Genomic DNA, 26,859 nt, shown 5'->3' on the forward strand with positions numbered 1-26,859 from the left:
GTATGTTTTTCTTGCGTTTCTTTCCCAAATGTATGAACGAGGTTTTACTGTACTCAAGAATGTTATATAAGAATCATTGCAGCCGTAGCACAATTCGTAGTGCAAAGCACATATAATGTGAAGGTTGTGGGTTTGGCCCCCACCAGCAGCAAATTGTTTTTTCATGCAATTTCATTTCACTTTAGCCTATCATATTGTTAACTTCAATTTAAACACAACAAATAATTCCCCCCATGGCTTTCCTTGGCTGTTGGCTTCATATGGTGCCAACTAACAAAAATCATTCATTGAATAAAAGGGAGTGGGCCAAAAATTGGTTGAGAAGTGTTTGATGTGATTGAAGTAACTTGGGAAAAATATGCTGCAAGTTGCACAATTCTAAACTGGTGAGAAAGGCAAAATGTGTCAAAAAGAGTGTCAACAGCACTGGACATTTCTAATGGAAATTTGCAGCTAGGTGTGGGAACACTCCAGGAACAAGAATGGCACTGAGAATACGTTTTCGGACCTGAGTGTTGCTGAATCGTTACTGCTGATGCCAACGTTGGTGCGGCTAATTTGTCAGCATTTTCATGGGCAAGTCCACATATACCATATTTACTCGCATAATGATCACACTCGCGTAGTGGTCGCGCCCCTGAATTTTGTTGTCAAAATTCGATTTTTTTTATTTCCCGTGTAATGATCGCACCCCGAACTTGCCGCAGCGATATGTCGTGTGCCAAGCCTAGCTAATAATTATTGCGCTTACCATCTTTCGAATGCTACGCGAACGACTCTTCAAGACAAGCTAAGTGGTCTGCAAGCAACAAACATTCTTAAGTAGCTAGATGCCTCATTTCATTACTTTCATCACTTTCCGCACTTCCATGACAAAAAAAGGTACAACCAAACTTGCCTTTATTATGGGTATGCTTTATAATGGTGGTCAACAAAAACAAGAAAGGCGCCTTTCGATTCTTTTCATTTGCACTCGTGGGCACGCAACAAATTGCGAGCGGCAATGATAGTAGCCACGTTTACACTGATACGTTAAAAAGTGTACCCTATTCATATGCCGATGCTTGTAACACAGCTAAGATATTCGCCCACACTTAGCAGAAACATGCCGTATTAGGATAGTAGTGAAGACAGATGCTGCAGTTTCCGCAGCACGCCGGCCATGCGTTTCTATGTCACTGGCAGCTAAGCGCACCCATCTGTTTCTGTCCCCTCAAAGTGGACACCACTACGTTATTGCCGCAAACTTGCCGATATTAACAATATTATTTATCACCGATATGGAAGAAACTGTTTCAATGCACGTAATATACTCACGAGAAGAAAAAACAAATCGCGAGCGGCGTGTTCGGCTTGCTCCGCCGGCCGACATTTTTGTTTTGGTGTCCCGCACCTGCATCCCGCAGCAAAGGTGGGACAAAAAATTTTCTTTTTCTTTTCGCAGGAAATTTAATCCGCATAATGATCGCACCCCTGAATTTGCGTCAATTTTTGTGACAAAAAAGTGCGATCGTTATGCGAGTAAATATGGTATCGAACTACTGGTATAATGACCACTTTTCGTGGAACTATGGAACTATCGAGCTCGTTCTAAACGGGTGCAACTGTATTATTAGACACTTGCGCTTTGTTCTATGCATACTAAAAAGCTCCACACTAACGAGTGTCCCATGCGTCCCACAATGCATGGCAGCGCACTTGCTGCTATACATGTGAGTTTGCAAGTACCCAGAGTTGTGTGGTATCCTTGTGATATACAAAACGCCATCGACTATAGTTGTGCCATAAATGGGTGCCAGCAGTGCAATATTAGCACATGCATGGCTGCAGCAACACACTGAATTGTGTTTCACTTGTAAAAGCAGGGTGTCTACCAACTGGGAATTCTCAGGGAGTTTGCCTAATCTCGAAATACTCGGGGAAAACTCGGGAATTCGTGCCTATATAAGGGAGAATCAGCTATAACTTTATTGAAAGGGAACGAAAGTCGCGGTAACGTTGACTCGAGTAACAGAGGGGAATTGTAACATATCGTTTTTGAGGCCATGTTGCTGACTGGAGTAGGTGCCAGTGAACGACCGATTTTCTGGACACCCGATTTTTGGTACATGCCTGATAATTCGGACGGCTTCGAGGCACCACCATGTACCCCTAGAGTCGATGCATAAGAAGGTCTAAAATGGCATTAATCAAAACCACCACTGCTGCCATTTTGATTGTCTTGCCATTTCGAACCGGCGCTCTCGCACGCAGATCTGCTGGCAGCCGCAGCCACCACCGCAGCAGCGCTAGGCCAAGCTCCTTCAACATTCACTATTAAGCTTCTTGCCATTAATAAAAGGAACATCAGACATCCACCCGTTCGTAGCGATTGCTACAAAGGAACCCATACGGGTTCGTCGAAAGAAAAGCTACACAGTTGAAGAAAAATTCTTCCTGGTCCGGGACTCGAACTCGGGACCACCGCCTGTCTAGGTCAGCTGCTCTACCATCTGAGCTAACCAGGCAGCTAGCAGATGGCAGGGCGAAGTTGAATTTGTCGACAACTCGAAGCAAAGGCAAGAGTTTGAGATAATAGTTCTGCGGAAACCCGCAAGGTGGAGAGAAGTAATTAATAATGGGAAAATCAGACATCCACCTGTTTGTAGGAATTATTATTATTATTTGTTTTGAACACATATACACTTCACAGGAAAGGGAAAGCGAGGAGCAGGCAGGCAACTGCCACCGGAAGGTGCACAACACCTGCCTACTCATTGTAGGCAGGCATTGTGCCCCTTCCTTTTCTTTCCTTTTTAGCAATTTGTACAGGCGAGTGGATGTCTGATTTTCCCTTTATTAATTACTTCTATCCACCTTGCGGTTTTCAGCAGAACTATTATCTTAAGTTTCTTGCCATTCAGTGCCGTGTTTTTCATTGAAAGAATTCGCCAATGGCTTCGAAAATCGAAAAGCATAACATGTTGCATGATGCCGGTTTTCAAAAGTCCGCTTCGCCTCAATACAGCAATGTTACGCGGTGAAGCATCGCGAAGTATTGCGGTGAAGCCCAACAGTAGGAAGGGGCAATTGTCACGGGACACAGTATGTATTCCATAGTTATACAAGCGTGCACCCGCCGTCTCCTGTCACAGCACGAGCACCAATATGCCTAGTAAGTGTACTGGCAGGCCTTGTCTAAGTAAGTGACAGCAGGACGAGCCTGTGGCGATTTGAGCCCTTAAGGGCAGTAAAAGACAAGCATTCATTTTTTCAGACGTTTTCGCGGCCCCTAGGGAGTCCGAAAAACCGGACGTTGACTGTACAACTGACCAAGACGATGCTTCATATGGCCTAAGGGGCGAACGCACAGCAGAAAGACACGAACAGGAAGGATCGACACATCGAGGAATCAATCCAAAAGGAAGTGTGCCACCGCTTCTTGAAGAAGCTTGAGCTCAAAAAACAAAGTGCTGGCTGACGCCGAGATGCAGGTGTCCCTTATCCAAACCAAAATAAACTCTTTAAAGCAGTGAAATGCAACACTGAGGCATTGTGCGTGGGCTGAGTGTATGTCAAGACAGTTGAGGTTGACTTTCCAGCTGCTGAGAGAGAATCCCATATGTGATAATGTTCAGGCCTTATACCAGTGCACTTGCTATCATATAGATAGCTCATATTCGAAACTATTTGCTTTTGTATACATATGCTTTTTGTTCATATTTGAAAATGTTTGACTCGATTGGCAATGGGTCTTACCATTTTTTCGAAGATATCTTATTTGCAGTGCATTTTGCTAACACTTCCCTTCTGTTCTCTTTTTGAATAAAGCACTACTCCTTACTATTCAAACAGGATTAAGTCGTTTTTTATTTTTTAACATCCTTACTAGAGAGTGACAGCATTAGGCGACATGGTGTCAGGGAATTTCGCATAGGCACTCAGGGAAAACCTGGAAAGCTCAGGGAATTCGGAAATGTCAGCTTGGTAGATAACCCGAAAAGCGTTTTCGCTTTCGAGAACCTAACTTGGCTTGGCCGGGGGGAAGGAGGGGAACACGCTTGATTGGTCAGTGACCAAAGCAATTGGACAGGAAATTACAAAAACACAGAGCTGTTCTTGTAGAAATAATTTAACACTTTGGAAAACATGAATTGCAGCAACATCGGCTTGATAAACAGAATACTACTTTCTCACAGCTACGGCCGCACTTGTTGTCTGCCTTCCCTCCGTATAATCGCTGTTGTGTTCACCTGTCACTGTTTTCAGCATGCTTCTAGTGAAGACTACATTCTCACTGCAGATCAAAAAATCCTGATAAAGAATGTTCCACAGCTTTACTGTTTTTCACCTTGCCATTTTATGATTAGACACTCTACCCGTCAAGCTTACCATTGCACTGCGAATTGGGTACCATGAAAATTGGTTGTCAGCCCGAACCATTTTAATTAGAAAAAAGTGAAGCTGAACCCATTTACATCACTAGTGGTTTTAACCCTTTCCCTACCGATTTTTTTGGACAAAAATAATAGAAAAGTAAAAAATTTTTGTTATTTGACTAATTAATTCCACACATTTTGAAATAACCAAAATATATCCTCACGTGCTTACCTGAAACTCTTGACCCCAAGGGCACACAACAGAAAAAAGATTTCGAAAGGGAAAATGGTCATTCACTCAAATGTAGCATGAAGCTACAAGGGAAACCGATGCTGCTTTCTCAGAAAGCTTCGCAGTTGAGGAAAAAGTCATCCGGGACAGACAAACCTGAGTTGGCATTGGGCTAAAGTTTCCTTTCAATGTCCATCATTCTCATTCCCACACAGCTGTATATTGCTGTGAGCTGTGACATGTCACCTTCCGTGCAGTCTATAGCATTTAATTCTTTCACATTTCTTGAATAACTCTGCAGCTAATGAATGGAAAGGTTGCCCATGCCTAGTAATGACTGTGACAGTTCATCATGTAATGCTGCTAAGTGTGGACAGCTGGGCTAGTTGGTTGTGATTAGCATTATGAAACAACGTTCCAGCACACATTTGAACACGGACGAGAAGAGAAAGACAACACGAACGCCGGACTTCACCTGAATTTTATCCATGGAAAATAGAGCTTTATGTACACAGGGGGAGGGGGGGCGGGGGGGGGGGGGTTGCTGCTAGTGCGCAGGACCACTCAAAAATAGTTCCTTGGTCCGAAAACAATTACTGTGTCAGTGCTTCTTCTGTTGCACTCAAAATTGCAAAAAAGAACTTGATTATCTCAGGGCAAACGGGTGTGTCGAATCAGCTAGGTAGGGCGTGAGATGAGCAAGATTGTACTGAGTGATGTAAAAAAGGGGGGAGGAAAAGAGAGGAAAAGGTTTTTTCACCTTTTTTTTTCACTTTTTGCTTTTATTACTTTCTTCTTTTGGTTTGACACTTCTGATGACTGCTGCCTGGACCAAGGAAATATTTTTGGGTGGTCCCGCGCACTAGCAGGCCCCCCCCCCTCCCCCTGTGTACATAAAGCCCTGTTTTCCATGAATAAAATTCAGTTGAAGTCCGGCGTTCGTGTTGTCTTTCTCTTCTTGTCCTTGTTCAATTGTGCGCTGGAACGATGTTTCATAATGTAATGCTGCTTCCATTGTGGCTGGCCTATGACTTGAGCTTGCACAATGAAAGTGGCATGTTGTCGCTGCCAACATAGGGTGTGTGCGTGTTCATATAAGGACAGCCCCAAGAGGGTGGGGTTGGGGGGGAGTGAGCTTGGGGATGATCAAGACCAAGCTGTGTCGGGATGTGTCCATGTGTCACAAGTAGTTGGTGTTGTTAGACATTTTAGGTAAAGTTTCACAACTATTAGCCATGTGCTTACCTTTAAAGATCCTTAAATATTTTTCCTTGTTTCTTGCGCCACATCAAGTTGCTTCTTTGTGAATGCATCAGGCATCAGCTTCATTCTATTTGGTTCACGCTGAGGCATACACGGTACAAGTACAGTTAAAGCTCGATGTAAGGGAATTTCAATATAACAAAATTCTCAATTAATAAATTATTTAACTTCTTATACTTTCTTATATATAAAACACCGTGTGTTGAGAACCTCAATACTATAACAAAGTGTGTTTATGCACGTCTTCAGTATAACGAAATTTCACTGCCACTGCGAAGGAATACCGAGACAGACTTGCAGTTTTGCCCGAGAAGCGAAGAATTGATTGCCATAGCAAATTATTAAAAAGGTATACGAAGTAAGGATAGTAGTTTTACTGGCTGTATAAGCATTTAAACATTTCCTTACTAACTAAATTAATAAGCATGGGGTCATGCGCACGCACAGGTAAACACGAACACATCTCACTCTATGACCACGGACACTCTGCGTTCGAAACGCTGGCGTGAGTAAGAGCCGCAGCAGCAGCAAGTGAATTGATCTTTGTGCTGCCTCTCGCTTCAACACAAACTAAGCAGTAAGAACAAAGTGCACACGAAGCTATCAGCCATCAGTGCACCTAGACTCGTACCCATTGCAGATCGCTTTCAAGATATAGACGGCATGGTTGCACTTGTTTACACCATAGACAGCTTCCGCTGGAGTAGAAGGCCCCCCCTGTAAGAAAAGTCCATCAGCGACTGTAATTATTCACATAAAAGGTCAAATTTCAACAAAGAAATTTCAGTATGAGAAAGCAAATTGCCAATTTTGCCGAGTTTGTTACATCCAGGTTTAACTAGATAGAACGACAGAAAGCTGAGCTAGTTGGATAACTGGATAATTGGATAACTGGATAATAGTACATGACTTTACAAGAAGAATCTACCGCATTTACTCGCATAATGATCGCACTTCTTTGTAAAAAATAATTGATGCAAGTTCAGGGGTGTGATCATTACGCGAGTTAAATTTCCCATGAAAAGGAACATTTTCTTTTTTACGCCGCATTTGCTGCGGGATGACAAGCAGGCGGCTGCCGCTGTAACAGTGCGGGACACACAAAAAAAAAAATGGCGGCCAGCGGAGCAAGCCGAATGTGCCGAATGCGATTATTTTTCTTCTCATGAGTGCATTACGTGCATTGAAACAGTTTCTTCCGTATCAATAATGAATAACATCGTTAATATAGGCAAGTTTGTGACACTAACGTAGCCATGTCCACTTTGAGGAGACAGAAACAGAGATGGGCGCGCTTAGCTGCCAGTGACATAGAGACATATGGCGGGCATGCTGCGGAAACTGCGGCATTTGTCTTCACTGTTATCCTAATACGGCACATTTCTGCTAAGGGTAGGTGAATATATTAGCTGCGTTACAAGTGTTGGCGTATGAATAGGGTACACTTCTAACGCATCAGTGTAAATGTGGCTGCTATCGTTGCCGCTCGCAATTCGTTGCGTGCCCACGAGTGCAGACGAGAAGAATCTAAAGGCACCTTTTTTGTTGTTGTTGATCACAACCATTATAAAGCCTACCCATAATAAAGCCAAGTTTGGTTGTAGCTGTTTTTTTTTTTTTATGGAAGTGCGGAAAGTGATGAAAGGAATGAAATGGGGCATCTGCTTAAGAATGTTGGGTGCATGCAGACCTCTTGGTATGTCTTGAAGAGTCGTTCGCGTAGCATTCGACAGATGGTAAGCGCGATCATCATTAGCTAGACTTGGCACACATCATATCGCTGCGACAAGTTCAGGGTGCTATCATTACACAGAAGAAAAAAAATCAAATTTTGACAACAAAATTCAGGGGTGCGATCATTATGCGAGTGTATACGGTATTGACTTCTTCAATATTTATAGTTGATTATTTGGTTGATAGGATAGTTTCATTGCCTCAAAGCAACAGTGGGCCTATGAGAAACGAAGTAGAAGGCTGTTCTACCTTGTTTACCTATAGTATCTAAGTACCGGGGTGTGCTTGTGTTAGTTTCCATTGGAATATAGCTGCTGCAACAGGTAGTTGAACCTGTGGCATGCCACTGTTGCAGCAAACACAATGTCGACACTTTGCCGAAAGAAGGCTGAACATAAGTTCTTTTTGTGAAGAAAATGTGTCTTTTGCCAGCAAGGCAGACACCGTAGCCATTAGGGTCACTATTGGGCTCAGGTGCATCAAGTTCAACTCTTCCAGTGAGAGCTAATTTCAGGACGAAGTAATGAGACTAGGCGTATAGAAGTCTGTGAGCACTGGTCAGGACCTTCAGTTGGGATTGAACAAACTGGAGTAATTAACGGAAGTCTGCTGTGTTCCTCTTTAGGTGGCTTTATGTGTGCAACCCGTGCAGGTGCGGATGGTTCCCAGTTGCAACAGCCCACAGTGCCAGGCATGACACCCGCTGGCATGAACCTGCAGCAGCCACCACAGCAGCAGCAGCCAGGCATGCCCATGGGCATGATGGGCCAGCCACAGGGGGGCATGGGAGGCTTTACACCTGTCGGGGGCCTCCTCGGCGCACCGCCGCATCCGAGCAGCATGATGTTTCCCCACTTTCAGGGGGCACCGCCGGTCTCTGCTACAGGTGTCGATGCACCACCCAACGGCGGTGAGCACACCCATCGATCACAGTGGCTATTGGAGGATGCGGCGCTCGGTGAAAACGCACAGGGAAAAAAAATAAAATAGAATGAGTGCCAATTAGCAACTAAATTTATTTCTTTGAGGTGCAGATTAAGAAAAACTTCCCTGAAAATAAGAATTATCTTCAAAACGAACTTTATTAAGCATCCAGAAAGTTTTGCTAATGGGCACAATTGTGCACACCATGCCTTGACACCTACACTTCTGCAGCCACCTCTCCAACGAACAAAAAAAAAAACATTTGCATCACGCTTTGGCTGCACTTAACTTGTCATTTGAATGTTTTGTTGCCATGAAAGTTTAGTTCATTACTTCTTCGCGTGGAACTTTTAGAAGCAATCCTTTGTTACAGTCAGGCAGAAAACGATGTTGCACTTTTGGCAACAGTTTGAGATGTTGAATTGCGGCCGAAGCACCTTTGTGAAAACTTGGAATCAACGTGCGCTGGCCAGTGATTGTTCCCATCTGATACCTGGTCTAGTTTGTAGGCATAGGCTTTGGATTGTGTGCCTGCCTTGTGGTGGTCAAAGCATTGTTGCTCGGTCGTCCTCGCCTGGTGGGCTCATTCCAATTGCTTCCAATCATGTTGTGGGTGATGTTGGACTGAAAGGCTAAAACGTCCTTCACTTCCTTTTTCGGTAACTTCTAAGCTCTCGCATCGTGAATGTATTGGACCCAATAGTTGCAAATTGCAAATCTGATGATGTGGGAAATAACCCTGACTGGCCACTTTCTTGTTCTGGTGTACAGACGATGGAACGATGTGAAAAAATCAAGCTTACCCACGCCACCCATGAAATTGTTGTATGCAGCGATCACATCTGGGTAATCAATTTCACTGTGCTGCTTGAGTGACTCGCTCCATCGTTTCACTTTCCTGGTGTTTCCGGTGCCAACAATTGTGCAGACCACACTGACAGGAGTGTTGTCATGACAATGAACAATGATGACATCTTTGTCCTCCGTGATTCTAGTCACTGGCTCTGCTGATTCTTTCCTGAGCTCCCTGTCACTCGTACAGCCAAGTAGCCAGTTGAATTGGATTGTCCCAGTTGCCAAAATGCCAACAAGCTTTAAATGATGGAAAAGAGGTACGGATGAAAAGTACTTGTCCATGTAGCACCTAGTACTGGGACCATGGAGAAGGTGCTTCACTGGGCGCATCATCACAGATCCACCAAGGTCCTAATCCGAAGATCAGCACTTGCCCCAGTGCCCTTGCTTTGGTGGAGCTTGAAATTGTTTGACATATCATCCATACTGCAACATAAAAAAAAAACTTGATGCCCTCGGGTTTAACCTTGTTTTTCACAAACTGTTTGGCGATGGCTCTTCCAGTGAATTAGATCATATGCTTGTCAATGCTATTTTTTTGAAGAGGCTAAAGGTGAAGACACCGCCATCTCACTGCGTTGAAGCTGGGTGTAACCTTCCAAAACTGGTTCATTGTGGGATTTATTGTGGCATTAGTCAGTTACATGCAGCATCGCCCTCAACTTGTGAAACCTCTTTCAGGACATAGCATCAGCAATAGAGGGAATTCTGGTCGCTTTCTGCCAGTAAATTTGGACATGAGGCATCTTGATGATTGCCATGAGCAGCAGTATGCCAAAAAAAAATATTTTTCTTCAGGTGTGGCTCATAGCACAATTCCATCCGTTTGCAGCATGTAAGATGCATGAGCTCAAAGAAGATTGTATCTGGGAAATATTTGCCAAAATAGTTTAGCGGCTCAATTGGTGTCAACCCTTTTGGAGAGGGGAGGCAGTGATCTGTTGCGATAGACATAAAGTCCTGACTAATTCATTTCACATAGGTTTTCTTTTTTCTCGCTAGTGCTGACTCAACTTCCTCTTCCTCTTTGCTAGGTTAATGGAGTAGCTCGCATTTTCGTTTGAAATTAGCAGAGGCTAAAATTAAATGAAAGGTAAAATCCGAAGCAATCTCTAGTTTAATTCGAGAAATTGTTTAAGGCCAACTGCTATGAAATTCTGGACCACGTAAAGAGCCCCATTTCAGATAATTTAGACATGCAGTAGCCTCTGTGGAAAATTTTACAGATTAAATGCGAGTGGGCGCTTCACAAGATGCTTGCAAAAATGTATGTCTTTCATACCGAAACTGAAAAAGCACCGCCATTATCAGTCACCAGAAGTGACATACTATGCAAACTGTAGAGAACCAGTCCCTGGGTTGTCTGCTTACCTTGCTTGTATACCGTTCCAGTGTACCAGCGAACAGGCCCCACATGTCTGCCAGACACAGAGTTAGTATACCTTGCTAGCTGCTTCGTGCCTGCAATGGTCTTCTAGTGTGAGGTATTCTGAGTCCAGCCAGTTTTCTCTATCTGGTTGTCTACCTTATTTACCCGATTGTAAGTCGACCCCCCCCCCCCCCCTTATCGCGTGAAAAAAAAAAAGAGCATACCCGAGGGCACATTCGATAACGAAAATTTATTAATAGCTAACATGGTCACTGGACTACTAATCTTCACTAGTGCTGCCATCGTCATCATTGCTACAGTCCCACAACGCGTCGTCGTCCCGCGAAATTTCACATTTGGCAAACGAGCGCACCACGACATCTTGTGGAACAGCAGCCCACGCCGAATGCACCCAACCACACGCAGCCGTCAGGGAGGCTCTTTTGACAGGCCCGATTGGCGTAATTTTGCGGTCTTCTGCCGCCAGCCAGCCGTTGTACTCACAGTAGAGCAGGTCCTTAAAAGGCGAATATCTGGACTTGTATCATGACCATGTCGCACTTCACTGGTAGGGACCGATCGCACATTTCAGTGACATACACTGTAAGCTTAGCCTACAGCTCTGGAAAGCGTTCAGACTTTGGCACGTGGGAAATTCCTCACTTGCCGTCACAGGTGAAAATTTCGCTGCAGTCACCATTTTTGCACCATCCGTTCAGAAACATCGAACTTTCGGCTCGCTGCGCAGTGATGTGTTTCTTCAGCGTAAAGGATGGCAGCCCTCTCGAACGCTGTTGTGAACGAGTGCCGAATGATTAGAGGGCCTGGAGCACTCATGACAACTGAGAAAGAATAGAAGTAGCACGTAGCCGGCAGTCAAGTAAAACACGTCAAACCAATGCTTTTCATCAGAAAGCTAAGCGCAACAGGCAAAGAGAAACCCGCGAGCGGCGTCTGCTCTTCCATGGACTAGCGATACTCCCTGCAAGCGCTGCCGTTCTGAGGGTGCCGCCACGAATGGAACAGCGGCGCTTCCATCAGCTATCGACACCTCCCTCATGAGTGTTGTGTGCACTGTAAAACTCTCAAAAATGTTGAAAAACCCTTCCAAAAAGCAAACAAACCGCGGGATAGTGAGAAGCTACGGTTAGGGCCATAGAGCAAACATAAAATAGTAAGTACGTTGTAGCTCCCGTTGGTCTCGCTTTTTTGGCAGTGCCATGTTTTGGTTTCATTTGTAAGTCGACCCCCCCACTTCAGGTTTTCAAATTAAAAAAAAGTGGTCGACTTACAATCGTGTAAATACAGTACATTCCACAGCAGAGCCTCGATGTGTTCCGCCTCCGCTCAAAGAAGAGCACATTGGGGTGGCCAAGCTAAAGGCACAGATATTATTTGCCTTAACATGAAATCAATCCATGCATAGTGCAGTTACAGTCTAGTGTGGCTGGCGTGAGAATATAACACGTCCTATTGAATACCGGAGCTGCTGGAACAGTGTGCATCGTGGGCTAGCTTGCATCAGAACAGCAAATTGGGCCAGTTGGTTGGGATTCATGGTAAGGGTTGTAACAGCGCACCCAAGACAAGGACAATAGAAGGAATAAGATGACGACACAGCGCTATGAAGTAGCATGTGGGCTAGCTTGGCTCACCAGCAGCATACTGGCATATAGTGTGCGGTTCAGGTTCACTGACGCGAGCATGTTCGCTCACCGCGCGTTCGCTCACCGCTGTAAGAGTTGTCGGACGATCCTACCGCTGTCCACCAGATGTAGGAGTCGTCGGACGACCTCGCCGCTGCCACCATTTGAAGAAGTTGAAGGTCGTAGAGAGGAACTCGGTGAACAGGATTTATTTACATATTAACATTTTGAACAAGATACATTGGCAGTCTAGCGCGACTCCCATATGGAGCCCGCAAGACTAACATACAGCAAACAGCTTACGAGCACACAGCTCACGAGTACATTTTAAGCATGACAATGAGCACTCAGCTCCCGACGACGAGCACTCTCTAGCAGCCGGCAACCGCTGCTTATAAGCCCTTGGTCCCCCCATTGAGTCCCAGTGGACGGAAACGTTCGTCCAGTCATCGTTCGACATCACCGTAGAACACAGCTCACGAGTACATTTTAAGCATGACAATGAGCACTCAGCTCCCGACGACGAGCACTCTCTAGCAGCCGGCAACCGCTGCTTATAAGCCCTTGGTCCCCCCATTGAGTCCCAGTGGACGGAAACGTTTGTCCAGTCATCGTTCGACATCACCATAGATGACCCACCCTTTTGGAGGAGGGCGAGGGCTTTTGGAGGAGGGCGAGGGCTGTTGGAGGAGGAGGATGACTCACATACACATGCCGCACATACACACAGGTGAAAAGGGCCAGAGCCGACGTCAGAGGGCTTCGTAGAACTCTGCTTTGTCCCGGGTGGCGCAGCCGAGTACCACATTCCTGAGCTCTGAAGTGCGCCTCGTGTGGTTGGATTCGAACACGTGCAGCGGGCTGAAAGCTGGCACGTTGCCACCCCGTACGACCATTCCTAACACCGCGCACTTCTGTGCTTGTGCTGCGCCAACAACTGATTGCCATGCTGCTGCCGGTCACGTTTAATGTGCAGAGTAAAATTTTAGTGATCTTAGTGTCTCTGGCATGACGTGTCCAACTTCATCGGCCGCTGCCTGGCACACTGGAAATGCTGGACTCTTCGATCAATCAGACAACTACCACCATCTGTAGTGAAGGATGATAAACAGCTGAGGCTTGGCACGGCCAGGCTAGAGGGGCTCGGCCAGGTTGGTGCTAAGTGCACATAAACTCACAGCCAGACAGGCCGGACACCGGCCCTGATGAAATTTTGCCCATTTCGCTCTGGCAGCATTGCAATCCTGCATGGCTTGCAGCCACATCTACGCCATAGCCACGACGTCGCGTTCTTCTTCGTCACAAATGCAGCACAAGGTTCCTGCTGACAGCATTTCTGCCGCTGTGTCAGAAAGGCTTTTGTTCATCTACTTTAATGCGTCCGATGTAGAGACACACACTACTTTGTGTGTGTGTGTGCGTGTGTGTGTGTGCGCGCGCGCGTGTGTGTGTGTGTGTGTGTGTGTGTGTGTGTGTGTGTGTGTGTGTGTGTGTGTGTGTGTGTGTGTGTGTGTGTGTGTGTGTGTGTGTGTGTGATGCACTGCTGGAATGAATGAATAAAGCCTTTATTTTAAGGAAGGGCACGGCTCTAGGCCACTGTTGGGGATTAGGAGGGAAAGGAATGTGGGTTCCCGGATTGTTGGCTGAAGCACATCTTCGTCTCAGTCTTTGATCTTCCGCTTTGTGCATACTCAGGTGCATGTTCAGTTCCACCGCTCTCGCATAGGCTAGTCGACCACTTCTACACTACTCGAAACAAGCCACTTTGTCTGCCATATGTCGCAATGGCTTTCTGTGTTTCAGGGCTAGTTTGTACAGTCAAACACGGATATATCGAACCCACATATATCGAATTATTGTCTGCATCGAACTCGTAAATTATCCCCTTGAAAATTCTGTGTAAAAGTATAGAAATTCGTACGTTTATATCGAACGATATTTTTACCCGCCATTGGATACATGTATATAGAACGCCGTGCGATCTCGGCACTCGCTGCACCCGCGTGCTCCGCGCCTCCCCCGAAAGGCTCGGAAAATGTGAGAGCGAGAGGGAGGGAGGCTCAGACGGTACTCCCGCTGCGCACGCTCTCCGACTTGCGGCAACACCCTGCTTGCAGAACTGCTTTTATTTTTCTCTCTCCCAATGTCTCTCATCCTTCCCCCGCGTAACCATAGTGATCGGCTCGGAAAAGGTAGCCAGGAACGAAGGCGGCGGTGGCCTCCTCCTTTTGGCTTTTTTTTTTCTTGTTGCTTTTTCACGAGTTTTGCTCAGCCAACCACAGCTCGTGCCTTTCGTACGTCGCTGTCGCCCTCGGAGGTGGCCATCGCGAGTGCTTTGTTGGCGGTGGCTGCGCACGTGAATTCTTGTGTTTTGTTCGTGTTCATTATTGTTTTGCGTGCGTCTCACAACACATGTGACTGGATCGTGGTGAGCTGACGCGGAAGCAATGGCCGCAGCAAGCACAAGCAGCGTCAAGAAGCGCAAGAACCTGGACTTTGCGACAAAGCTGAAAGCCATTCAGCGTGTTCAGGCGGGCGAGAAAAGTGCGACGGTGGCAGACGACTTCGGGATTGCTCGGAGCACTCTAAGCACCTTGTTAAAAAACAAGGCGGACATAAAGTCGAAAGCGGCGGAGTTACGAACGTCGGGAGCTTGTCGTGTGCGCGCTCCTGCTCACGAGAAAGTTTAAAAGGCCCTCTATGCGTGGTTTTTAGAGGTGCGGGCTAAGAACATTCCGGTGGATGGCCCAATGCTAATAGCTAAAGCCAGATGGTTTGCCGCTGCACTCGGTGATGACAACTTCGCCGACAACACAGGGTGGCTGCAGAGGTTTAAGAACCGCCATAAGATAGTTGGCAGAACCATTTCTGGGGAAAGCGGAGCCGTCATCAGCCAGGATATCCAGCAGTGGATTTCGAAGGAATGGCCAGAAATTTGCGCGAAGTTTTCATCCGCGGAAATCTTCAACGCCGACGAGACCGGGTTGTTTTGGCAGATGCTGCCCAGCAAGACGCTCGACGTCCGAGGCAGCACGTGTCACGGGGGCAAGATGAGCAAAGTCCGCGTGAGCATTCTGCTTGCTGCTAACATGGATGGCTCTCAAAAGCTCCAGCCCTTTGTGATTGGCAAAGCAAGGGCACCGCGCTGCTTCAAAAACTGTAAGCAGCTCCCCGTTCGCTACGCCTTCAATAAGAAGGCGTGGATGACGCGTCAGCTGTTCACAGAATGGCTGCAAGCGTGGGACGCCGAACTGGGCAAATCGGGGCGTCACGCTTGCCTCCTCGTCGATAACTGCTCGGCCCATCACACCACCTGCAAGCTCAAAAACATCGCGCTCAAGTTTCTGCCGGTGAACACGACAGCAAAGTTGTAGCCGCTCGACCAGGGCATCATTAAGTCGTTCAAAGTCGGCTACAGGAGGCGACTCATTGATAGGCTTTTGGTGAACCTCCGCATGGGCACCGAGCTTAAGGTTGACCTGCTGGGGGCCATTCAAATGATGACAGGCGCCTGGAGAGACGTGAAGCAGGAGCCTGTGGCCAACTGCTTCCGGAAGGCAGGCCTCGTGACAGCCAAACTTCCTGAAACCTGCGAAGACGGCGACGGCGACAACGAGTGCATGGACGACGCGTTTCGCGAGTTGTCGTCCCTTTTCCCGGCTGCCGTTCCAGCCGAAGTGTCTGCTGACGATTATGTGAACGTTGACAGCAATGTTCAGGCTGTTGCGAGCCTCGCCGACGAGGATATTGTAGCTGCAGTCGGAGGGACCCAGGCTGACAGCTCGAGTGGCGACGAAGATCGTCCGGACGAGGGCGCGGCTACACGCTCGTACTCCGCCGCTGAAGTGGCGGCAGCGTTCAGCTTGATTCGCCGTTGTTGCGGCGACATGGAAGGAACCGGGCTTTCGCACCTGAACAGCCTCGATAAGATCGAGGTTGGCGTCTTTAATTTCATTTGCAAGGCGAAGAAGCAGACCAACATAAGCGATTTTTTTTTCGCACAAATAAAGCATTACGTTGCGTCGTGTGTGCGGAAATAGTTGTCATTCTTGAATGCGCCGATCGGTAGGTCATCGTCCGCCACAGGTAAACTCTCTGGGCCTGTATTTTTTATATCGAATTTTTGATATATCGAATTAATTCGCGATCCCCTTCGAGTTCGATATATCTGTGTTCGACTGTATTCCAATTCCTAGTGTTCTAATGTCTCTGTGTAGTAAATGTTGAATGTTGGATCTCCCTTGTGAAAAAGCTGCACAGCTCCAAATGAGGTGTTGCAAGTCTACTCTGCATGACTCCTGGCAATGTGTGCATGGCGTATAAGTGTTCGCAATCGTAGCTTGTCTGGTTTGGTGCCATTTCTCAAGTATGTGTGGTGTGCATGCAGCATTGGCCATAACCTTATTAAAAAAAAACCTCTTCTGTGCGAGTAAGCCAGCCCTTGTCGTCAAACACATGTACTCGTGCAGCTTCTAATAGTCTCCGTTTACTGTCTGCTTTTATATTAGTGCGAATGTAATGCATCAGTGCTCTGCTAGGAGAGCCTTCTGCCAATATCTTTAGGTATGGATTTTTGGTCCACGGGGTTTGGCGAGGAAATAGAGTGTGGGGATCTGTTCGTGTAATCAAGCCGATTTCACATAATCAATGAAGCACGAATCCGAATGTGATCCCGGTTGGAAAACACGACTCAAGGAAAACAGATCATGGCATGGGATAAACAAGTCCATGCGAAGCCAAAGCCCCCGGAAGCGACCATAACGCCACCATGGAAAGCGCCATTGGGCATACGGAGGCAACAACGCCCTATCGCCAGACGAAACACGGAAGCAAGAAAAATATTTAAAAAGAGAATGGAACTAAGAACGTCGCAGCCCACCATTGACATCTACACGGATCCTGCAATCACAAACGACATAGCAAGTATGGCCTAGATTAGCACATCTGCACCCCAATACAATGGCTATCACACATGTCAGCTTCTCAGAGGCGCAACCTTGCACGCCGAACTTTTAGCTATATGGGGAGCGGTCAAAACCATTCCCATTTACATGGGAGACATTGTAGAGCAGAGTGTGTGAAATAATTATCGGATCCTTACTGATTCGTACGAAGCGGTGACCGAATTAACGGTGCTTATGACTGATGATGCTGTAGCCAGTGACACTAGAAAAAAGCTGAAGAGAATACAGGACAATGGGATGAATATTGAAATCCTATGGACACCGGGGCACACCGGCACGGAAACGGTGCCTACGACTGATGATGCTGTGGCCAGTGACACTAGAAAAAAGCTAAAGCGAATACAGGACAATGGGACAAATGTTGAAATCCTATGTACACCGGGGCACACTGGGACAGAGACGGTGCCTACGACTGATGATGCTGTGGCTAGTGACACTAGAAAAAAGCTAAAGAGACTACAGGACAACGGGACAAATGTTGAAATCCTATGTACAGCGGTGCACACCGGGATGGAAACAGTGCCTACGACTGAAGATGCTGTGGCCAGTGACACTAGAAAAAAGCTAAAAAGAATACAGGACAATGGGAAAAATGTTGAAATCCTACGGACACCGGGGCACACTGGCATAGACGGGGGAAACGCAGTTGCCGCGCAAGTGCTACTGGAAATGATCACTCAAAAATATCATCTCTGAATACGACTTATACCCCTGTCACTCAGCAAATCCAAAGTCATTTAATATGAATGACATTTGTTTGGTGTCATACGGTAAAACGTAATGCCATTCATCGAAAATTACATTTCCAAACGAATGAGCTTGCCAAACTTATTTGTATTTGCTTGGGAACCGAATGCATATCCTCGACACCAGGAGCCTACCGGTCAGCTTCGCAAACAGCACGTGCTTCTTTATTGCTTAAGAAAAAATTAATTATTTTGTCTGTTTGATTACCTAATTATTACTTTACTGGCATTTAAGTGCCTCTTATTGCATAATTACAGAAATTCTCTCAATCCAGTGACTAGACTGCGCCCTTTGGTTTTCACTGCGACAGTCGTGTTTGTTTACACAGAAGCATCAGCCTCGGCCACTTCGATTGACTTGACATAGGTAAATGCACACGCGTGTTTTCCTATGGCTTGCGCTGACAATGTAGATATTAGGAGCTCGCATGCACATCAGAACGGCGGTGACACACAACTGCCGTTTTCATTCCTCTTCAGCAGAAGTAGCGAACGCGCCCATTGTGTTTTCTGCCATGTTGCTTGCCTCATCTTCGGCTTGGCTTGACTCAACTTGGTTTGCAGTGTCTACAAGTTACCTAGTTATCCAAAAGTACTGTCTGAAAGGGAGGATCAAATATTCCAACGGAATTTAGCATATTGGAAACTAATTCTTGAACAAAAGTGGGTTCGACAATGTTTTTGCCTGTCTTCTCTTTTTTTTGTTTTATCTATCGTCATTGTCATCATTTTCAAATGACATTAGTTTTTGCCGATTAGCAAAACGAGAACAAGGTGAAAGCAGAAGCCGACGTTTCGACAAGTGGACTTGTCTTCTTCAAGGCCTTGAAGAATACAAGTCCACTTGTCCAAACATTTGCTCCTGCTTTCACCTTGTTTTCGTTTTGCTTATCGTCTTAAATTTCCATCTTCCACCTTTCCCCTGATTTCCATTAGCTTTTGCCGTGTGACAGTGCGCGGTGATAATGACATTAACCACAACATATGTCATTCGTTGGAAATGACATTAGGTTTGCCATGTGACGGGGGTATTACGCTTGGTTTTCGTGCGCCATCGCGGCTTATGGTACTTATAGTCATCCCAAGAAAGCATTTGCCAAGCAGATCTTGCATTGTCCTGTTGAAGATACTGTTCAGCTCCTGATATTACGTCCGGTGGGTGCAATTGTGTCCGCCATCGCGTCGGACGCCAAATTGTACCGTGCCTCCTACTTTCCTGGCGGTAGCAATTATATGGATGCCCCAGGTGCATTTTTGCTGTTGTCGTTTTCATTGCCGCGGGCCGCACGGTGTAGCTGTGAGTGAAAGCGCGCGAGGGAAGCGGACGATCGGGGTTCATTCCCGTGCACCGCCTTTCGTTGCGCAAAAGGCCCCGGGAGAAAGAGGAGGGAGGAGCAGCAGTGTTGTACTCTGGCAGCAACTGCGTATTGTACAACCGCGCCCGACAGGCGCCGACGATTGCAGCTCAATCTCCCACGTACAAGGGAGGAAAGTGGGAAAGAACCACACCTTCTTCCATCGCGCGCATGGCGCCGGGGAGAGGGGGGAGTGCAGCATTTTACTCTAAGAGCAACTGCACATTGCGCGGCCGTGCCGCGCCCTGTCTTCATGCAACGGGGGCTGAGTCAATGGCGGCACATACCTTTGTGCGTGCTGCGTTCTCACCGCTCAGTTTGCGTTGAGGTGAATGTTTGCAAGTTTATACGGCCGATAACTCTACTATCCTTACTTCGTGCAGCTGTCCACACATTTGCTGTCTCAATCTATGGTTCGCATTTCGGGCGAAAGTAACTTCTTTAGGGGTGGCCACAGAAAATAATTTGCTCAAAATTTTACCCCACATAATGAATGCACCCCCAACTTTGTGCATATTTTTCGGGAAAGAAGGAGCATTGATTGTGCGAGTAAATACGGTAAACCATTACTAGCCCTGCGGCGTTACCAAGAATGCATTGATAGCATGTGCTAAGCATTTACAGACAATTTAGACAAAGTGAAACTTCGTTGCAGTTGGCCTTTAAAGTAACACTTACAACTGCTTCAAGAGTCTAATTAACTTCATAGTCAGAAAAATTACTGTCCGAAACATTCCCATTTGCAATTCTGTTCAACATTGCTTTCTGATCTGGTGGAGAGTCAGAAATTCGAATAATCAAGCCCCATGAAGTAAGCAAAATTAATGTATGAGAATCACATGAAGCACTATGTAGGTGCAGGCAGTGGGCTAAAGAGGGCAGCAGAATTGCAAGGCCTGGGGGACCACAATTGTGCATGCACCATTTCAACAATCTTCGCACACTTGTCCCAAGTTTATTTTGAATAAATTTTACACAAAACGGAAGCCTAGACTTTACATTCACACATCATATAATTTTAATTCTTGCAAAAGCCGATTTGTTGCGTCAATTGAAGAAAAAGTTGAAGTCACTTACTCGCCATCCCGTACAATGAGGAGGCATCCATCTTGACTGATTTTTTGCACTTATGTTTTCTGCTCCTGAAAGAGCAGATAGTGCTAGTTCTCAATGTGGGAAACATACTGAAACATACATACAGCATTTCCACCCAGTAGCAGCAAAGTGTGGTGGGCGTGGGATTTTCATACGTTGCGTACACAATTGTGCAGACCGCCGCTGAAGGGGTTACTTCTGTATGCAACACCCATTATGTAAGTGGAGCTAAGGTGCTGTGAACAGCATTACAAGTGCGGTGCGCACAAAGAAGCACAGAGCAGTATCTAAAAACTGAAATTCACTCTTGTGAAGAGAGCTGGAAGCAATACTGATGCCATAATCACATTCCTTTCTTTATATAACAGGCTTCCAGCAACTCTCAGGCCAACACATCCCAGGCAAACGTTAAAATTCAAGAGAGTGTTCTTGTGGTGCTTAACTTTGAAGTCTCGCTACTCTTCTTCTAGGGTAGGCAGAGTATTAAGTTTAATCTTATGGCGTTCATTGGATTATACAAAAAACATTGATACTGCATCTAGCAATACCTGAGGAACTAATATTTTGTAAACATTTGCAAAACATTAATTGAAAGAAGCTTGCATAAAATTAGTACCAAAGGAGACAAGCAAAAATGAACCTGAAATTAGAATAAGTGTGTAACATTGCATATATATGTACATGTTTTCGGCACTATACCCAAAGAATACATCTTTTCTTGCGATTCTGGTTGAAGATCCATGTCTCCTCTTAACCAAAAAGGACATGTCACGAGACACGTGCTTTGTGGTAGCCATATGTATTGTCTGCATCTAATCTATTTATGTTTCTCTGTTTTTCTTGTGCATGTGAACTGCCCAGTCAAAGACGCCCAAGTTTTTTTTGCGGGTGGTGCTGTGCTCTGACACTTTTGCACTGTTCTTCTGCCCTGTGTAGTGAATTGCTCCTTACTTTACCCCAATGCATTGTTTTGCAGTGCCCATGGGCTTTCGACACCAGGGATTGCCACCCATAGCCGGCCAGGACCAGGGCCAGTTCCAGAGACAGGCGGCTGGCGAGTGGCGCAACATGGGCGACCCTGGCTCAGGCAGCCAGGCACAACCACAGATCAGGGTAAGCCACTGTGATAGCGCAGCTCAGGCTTATAGCACAATCATACCTGCCAACATTTACAATTTTATCATGTTGCAAACGACGACAGGCCAACATGTTATATTCATTTTATTACCACACTGCGTGACTCTTCTCGCACGCTCTCCACATGCCATCTATCTGTTCACACCACAACACACACACTTTTCGCACCACCTGCTTGTTCGTTCCCCTCTCGCTGCCACATTCGCACCTTGCCTCGCCTCACCTGCAGCTCTCGGTTCACTTATGCCGCCACTCTCTCCTCGCAACTAACCCACCTCTCCTCATGAGAATGTGAAGCAGTACAGGAGGAGAGAAGCTGTGCTTCATGGTAGAGCACCAACTAGTCTGCATAGACAATAGTCCAACGATGTCCCATAGTAGAGTCACTCAAAACAAAGTCATTGTTCATTGTCGCCTAAGTGCTTGACCACGCGATAAGGTCCACATCGCGGTTCCCAACTTGGCCGAGACACTCTTTGCAGCATCACTCAAGTTGTGACTATCCAACACCATGAGGTCACGGTCTTTAATGGTGGTTGAATGCAATGACGGTCGTAGCCATACTTCAGCACTTGCCAAGCAGCTGCTTGATGATTGTGAGCGTGCTTGAGGGCCACTTCAAAGCACTGCTGGAGTTCTGCAGCAAAGGCATGCTGTGCCGCTGCTGGAGGCTCTGTATCTTCCTTGTCACCTACCTGCGGGTTCCCATGGGGTGCGGAGCTCATGGCTGTAACACAGCAAGGCTGAAGTATATCCAGTGACTATGCTCTCTGGAATCATGGAATGGTACGTGCTGGTCCCAGTCTTTGTAGTTGAAGCAGCACGCACATAGGCACAGCTTAATGATGCCATTGTGGTGCTCGACTATTTGTTCTGCTTGTTGGTATGGCTACGGTGCAACCGTCCGGGATGGCTCAGTGTTTTAGGAGATTGTGCCATAAAATTATAATGAAGGGTTGAAGTTGAAGTTGAAGTTTATTTACATCGCCAAAAAATCAACGATGCGGGTAGGCCCGGGCAAAAAGTGGACACAATCACTTAAGGCACGCCCGAGCCCCCCTGTACAAGGCATACAGCGAAAACACAAAGTGTAAAAGTCTGTGGGGGTTCCACTCTGCGTGCGGCTAGGGCTGAAGGCGAGCTCCGGATCTAGCCCCACGCAGTCGCTCCGTGGTACTCCCAAACCGTAGCACGGGAATCGCGGCTACGCCGGGTTCGGACGAATAAGGCAAACAGCGGTGTCAACGGTAACAACGTTTATTGCTAATAGCAATATCAAACACTTGCAGAGGGACGTCCTCTCAGTAAAAGTAGAAAAAGGCTTGCCTCGTTGTCGGGGTGGGTCAGACAAACGAGGTCACTCACGGGATCCGGCAAGTGCAGTCCAGGCGGTCCAAGGCGTCGGCGTCCCAAGAGAGGGAGTCTCTCCCGGTCGCGCGCTTTTATGCCTTTTTACCTTGTTGCGAGGGGAAGTCCTCCTCGCCCGCCGGATACGTTTCCCTTTCCTGTGAGCCGCGTAGGAGAAGGGGAGTACGCGCGTCATGAGAGCGACGAAGAAACGGAGGGCGCGTAGTGCCTCTCTCCCCTGTCTACGCCGGCACGATCCGTCGCCACGTGCGAACGGGTTGTGCACAACGGCGCGCCTCGTCGCCACGTGCGAACGGGTCGCCGCGGGTACGCGGGAGGAAATGGAGGCGAGTGCTCCCCACAAGTCATAGTAACACTCTGGCTATTTAACAAGGGCAAAAATATCTCGTATATGCATGAGTTTGTGAACAAAGCATAAACAGAAAAAACACAGCATAATAGTAAAAAAAAACAGAAATGCATAGCAGCAAGATAAAATTACACAGGATACATTGCAGCAAGATACGAAAAAAAGAAAAATACATGAACGCGGCTTTCAAAAAGAAGATATTAGTGAATTAATGCACTTCTCATGTCAACAAGTGAACATGTTTCAGGAATTATACCCCTTGACAATAATTTATTCAAAACAGTGGGCAGGCTACGTCGGAGTATCTGTTGCATGCCGAGCTCATCATGATGCTGCAATTGAAGGGAAGTGATCACGTGTGCGAAGATGAATGAAAATTTGGCTGCATCACAGTCGTTCGGAATTGTCGAAACTTGCATGCGAGACTGGCCTAAACAGAAGGAGAGGCGTTCTACTGCAGTGGCTGCTGCATACGGTGCAGCCGCATACGGCCCCTATCTTGAAAGCTATCTGAGATGGGGACAGAATCTACGCTACAGTCTCGTCGCTTAGGTCGTGTTTAGTAAGTGAGAGGCAGCACAAAGGTCGACTCGGTCACTCCTGCTGCGGCACTTCCTCACTCCAGCAATTGGATTGCAAGTTTTTGTGGTGATCGAGTTAGACATGTTCACATGTTCATGTTTGCTTGTGCATGTGACACTGTGCTTGTTAATTTAGTAAGTGAATATTTACAAGTTTACAAGGCAGATAAAAATATTATTCTTACTTCGCATAGCTGTCTACTAATTTGCTATTGCAGTCGATGCTTTGCTTTTCACGCTAAACTGAGACTTCTTTTATTCATCGCAACTTTAGTGCATTAGGAGTAAATCTTCATTTTTCCAAATGAGAGAAAGTTGTATTTCTGTATGAAAGAATGAGGTTTGTGGTAGTGTAAAGGATTTTTTGTAGGTCACGGCAAATGAGTGCATGTTGCAATCGAGGGAGTTTTCTTTTCTCATAGAAAATGAGTGCGCATTACAATCGAGGGTGCATTAGAATCGAGTAAATACGGTAGGTCCTGAACTTACGCACAGCCCACACTACTGCAAGAAACACCCACTGCTGCACAGTATAATGGCTTTCACCCTCTGTAAGGACCCTGCTAATGAAGGAAACAGCTTGCAGTCAATCAGGGCCAGCCTGAAGAAGCACAAGTGCAATGCTGACGCCACTTGCACAAGTTTTAACCACGAAAGGTCGGTCGAATGCAACTGCATCCTGATCAAAGGATTGCTGGCGTGCAGTGAAAGCCTTGCTCTCTGCCCTCTGCCATGGATTATTCTTCAAAATGTCCATGAGGGGATACACTGTCAGTGAGAAGCATGGGATGAAGTTCCTGTGATAGCCAGCAAGCCCTAGGAAGGCTGGCAACTGCTTAATGTGCTGGGTTTTGGGTAATCTAGCACTGCACCCACCTCTTGTTTATCTGGTCTGCACTGCCCAGGGGAAGTGATGTGGTCCAAAAACTTATAAGGGACTGACGTCACACCTATATTTTGTCCGGGTTAATCGTAAGGCCAGCACCTTCCAGGCGTCGCAATATTTTCCTCACCTGCTCAACGTGACTCTACGGCGCCTCCGGGTAGATGCGAACATCATCTGAAAATGCCACAGCGAAGTGGTGATTGATTCCCTATAGCACATAGTCCATCAAGGTTCAAAAAGTTGCCAGGTCACCTGCTCAGTATCTTTACGAATTCGGACATACCGTGATGGAAGGTGAAAGCCATTTTCGTAATGTTGGCACAGGAAACAGGAATTTGAAAAAATCCTTTGGAAAGATTGAAGCTTGAGAACCATTGAGCTCGGCCAAGTTGTGCTACCAGCCAGTCCGTTCGTGGCATTAGGTTGGCACATATCTTGGTTTGTGCATTCAATGGTCGGTAGCCTACAGCAAGACTCCAGACTTCTTCGTGACAAGCACCGAGGTCCAAAAGCAACCGCTTCACCTTATAAAACCCTGCTCTACGAGGTCATGTATGCAGCCTTCAATGACTTCCTGCTCGTTAGCATTCACTCTTGCGTCTTGCAGGCACACTGTCCCCTGTGTCTATGCGCTGCTGAGCGAGAGTGGTGGTACGCCCAGGAATTGCAGTCGACAAAGGGCTGAAGCAACTGCCTTCATGCTTGGTTGTAGTTCTGTTGCTACAGCATGGTGCTTGCCCTCTTTGGTTGGAATGCTGCTCTGTGTGTCCGGAGCCGCAAGAACTTCTTCAGAGAGGGTGTGCAAGTGGTTAGACTCTCCATCTTCCTTTATTGTGAGCACTGTGGCTGGACCCTTCTTGTGTTTAGGAAATGGCACAATCCTGCGGGTCAGTGCCAATAGCCCATCCACTTAGTGCTACATGCATAGTGCAGTCCACTAATAACAATACCACATACAGTTAAACCTCTATATAACAAAGTCGGTAAAGTTCACGAATTGCTTCGTTATATTGGAATTTCATTGTATTCAAATTCAGCTTTTTATGCAAATAAGTTCAGCCACCGATAGATATTTCTTACACAGATGGGGCCATAACGGCGAGAAAGCCAAAACAACGGCGAGCGGACGGAACGCGGAACCGCGTTCGGGGAAGGCAAGAAGGCGGCAGCGGCGAACGCCGCGTATAAGCAGCTGGGGCACAAGATCGCGGAGCGTTCAATTGCGTCGCACCTCCCGCGATTACCGCCGAACGACTACAAGATCATCCTTCGGCCGAAGAACGGGCTGGCGCTCGCAAAAGTTCCGACTACCAGGCTGAGTGCGGCGGTGCGCATGGCAGCACAAATCCCATGGGTTAAGGGACAAGAAAAGGACGTGCTTATTGTTAACGACAAGCAAGGCACCCTGATTTTCAGCACCCCAGATATGGACACTGTCTGGAAGGTGACCAAGATTAAGTCTATCAAGATCGAAAACAAGGACTACGAAGTCACGGCGTACCTCGCACCGCACGAAGACAACGGGCGGGGTGTGGTGCACGGCATCGACCCGACATTGACAATAGAGGAACTGACTGAGGCCTTCGGTAACCCGAGGAACCCGCCGATACTTGGAGTTAGGAAGATGGGCAACTCCAGCTCGGCAATCGTCACCTTCAAAAACGAGACAGTGCCGAGGTGGATGTACTGTTATGGCGTACCTCTGAAGTGTGTGCTCTACAAGAAACGCTACGAGGTGTGCTACCAGTGTGGTGAGCTAGGACACAGATCGGACGTATGTGTCAGCGAACACGTTCAATGTCGGGGATGCGGAATGACGTCTCCACCTGAGGATCACGCATGTAAGCCCAAGTGTAAGTTGTGCGGCAAAGGTCATTTAACGGCAGACCGGAAATGCAAGGAAGCTTTCAGGACCCCTTATACGATAAAGAAGAGGCAATGGGAAGCCAAGCTGCGCTTGGAGGAGGAAGAGCGGAAGGCGAAGGAGACCGACGTAG

At 46.8% G+C, this 26,859-nt stretch overlaps 1 protein-coding gene across 2 annotated transcripts in view; it reads left to right on the forward strand.

Annotated features, from left to right (window-relative positions):
- LOC139055839 (pre-mRNA 3' end processing protein WDR33-like) overlaps positions 1 to 26,859 on the forward strand; it is a 219,083-nt gene that overhangs the window by 172,265 nt on the left and 19,959 nt on the right. For both annotated transcript variants that reach the window (XM_070533385.1, XM_070533386.1), the window contains 2 exons: positions 8,240 to 8,497; positions 21,518 to 21,654. In XM_070533385.1, coding sequence (XP_070389486.1) covers positions 8,240 to 8,497; positions 21,518 to 21,654 — 395 coding nt within the window. The remainder of the gene's footprint in view (positions 1 to 8,239; positions 8,498 to 21,517; positions 21,655 to 26,859) is intronic.

The sequence above is a fragment of the Dermacentor albipictus genome, chromosome 2 (assembly GCF_038994185.2).
Source record: "Dermacentor albipictus isolate Rhodes 1998 colony chromosome 2, USDA_Dalb.pri_finalv2, whole genome shotgun sequence".
Classification (NCBI taxonomy): domain Eukaryota; kingdom Metazoa; phylum Arthropoda; class Arachnida; order Ixodida; family Ixodidae; genus Dermacentor; species Dermacentor albipictus.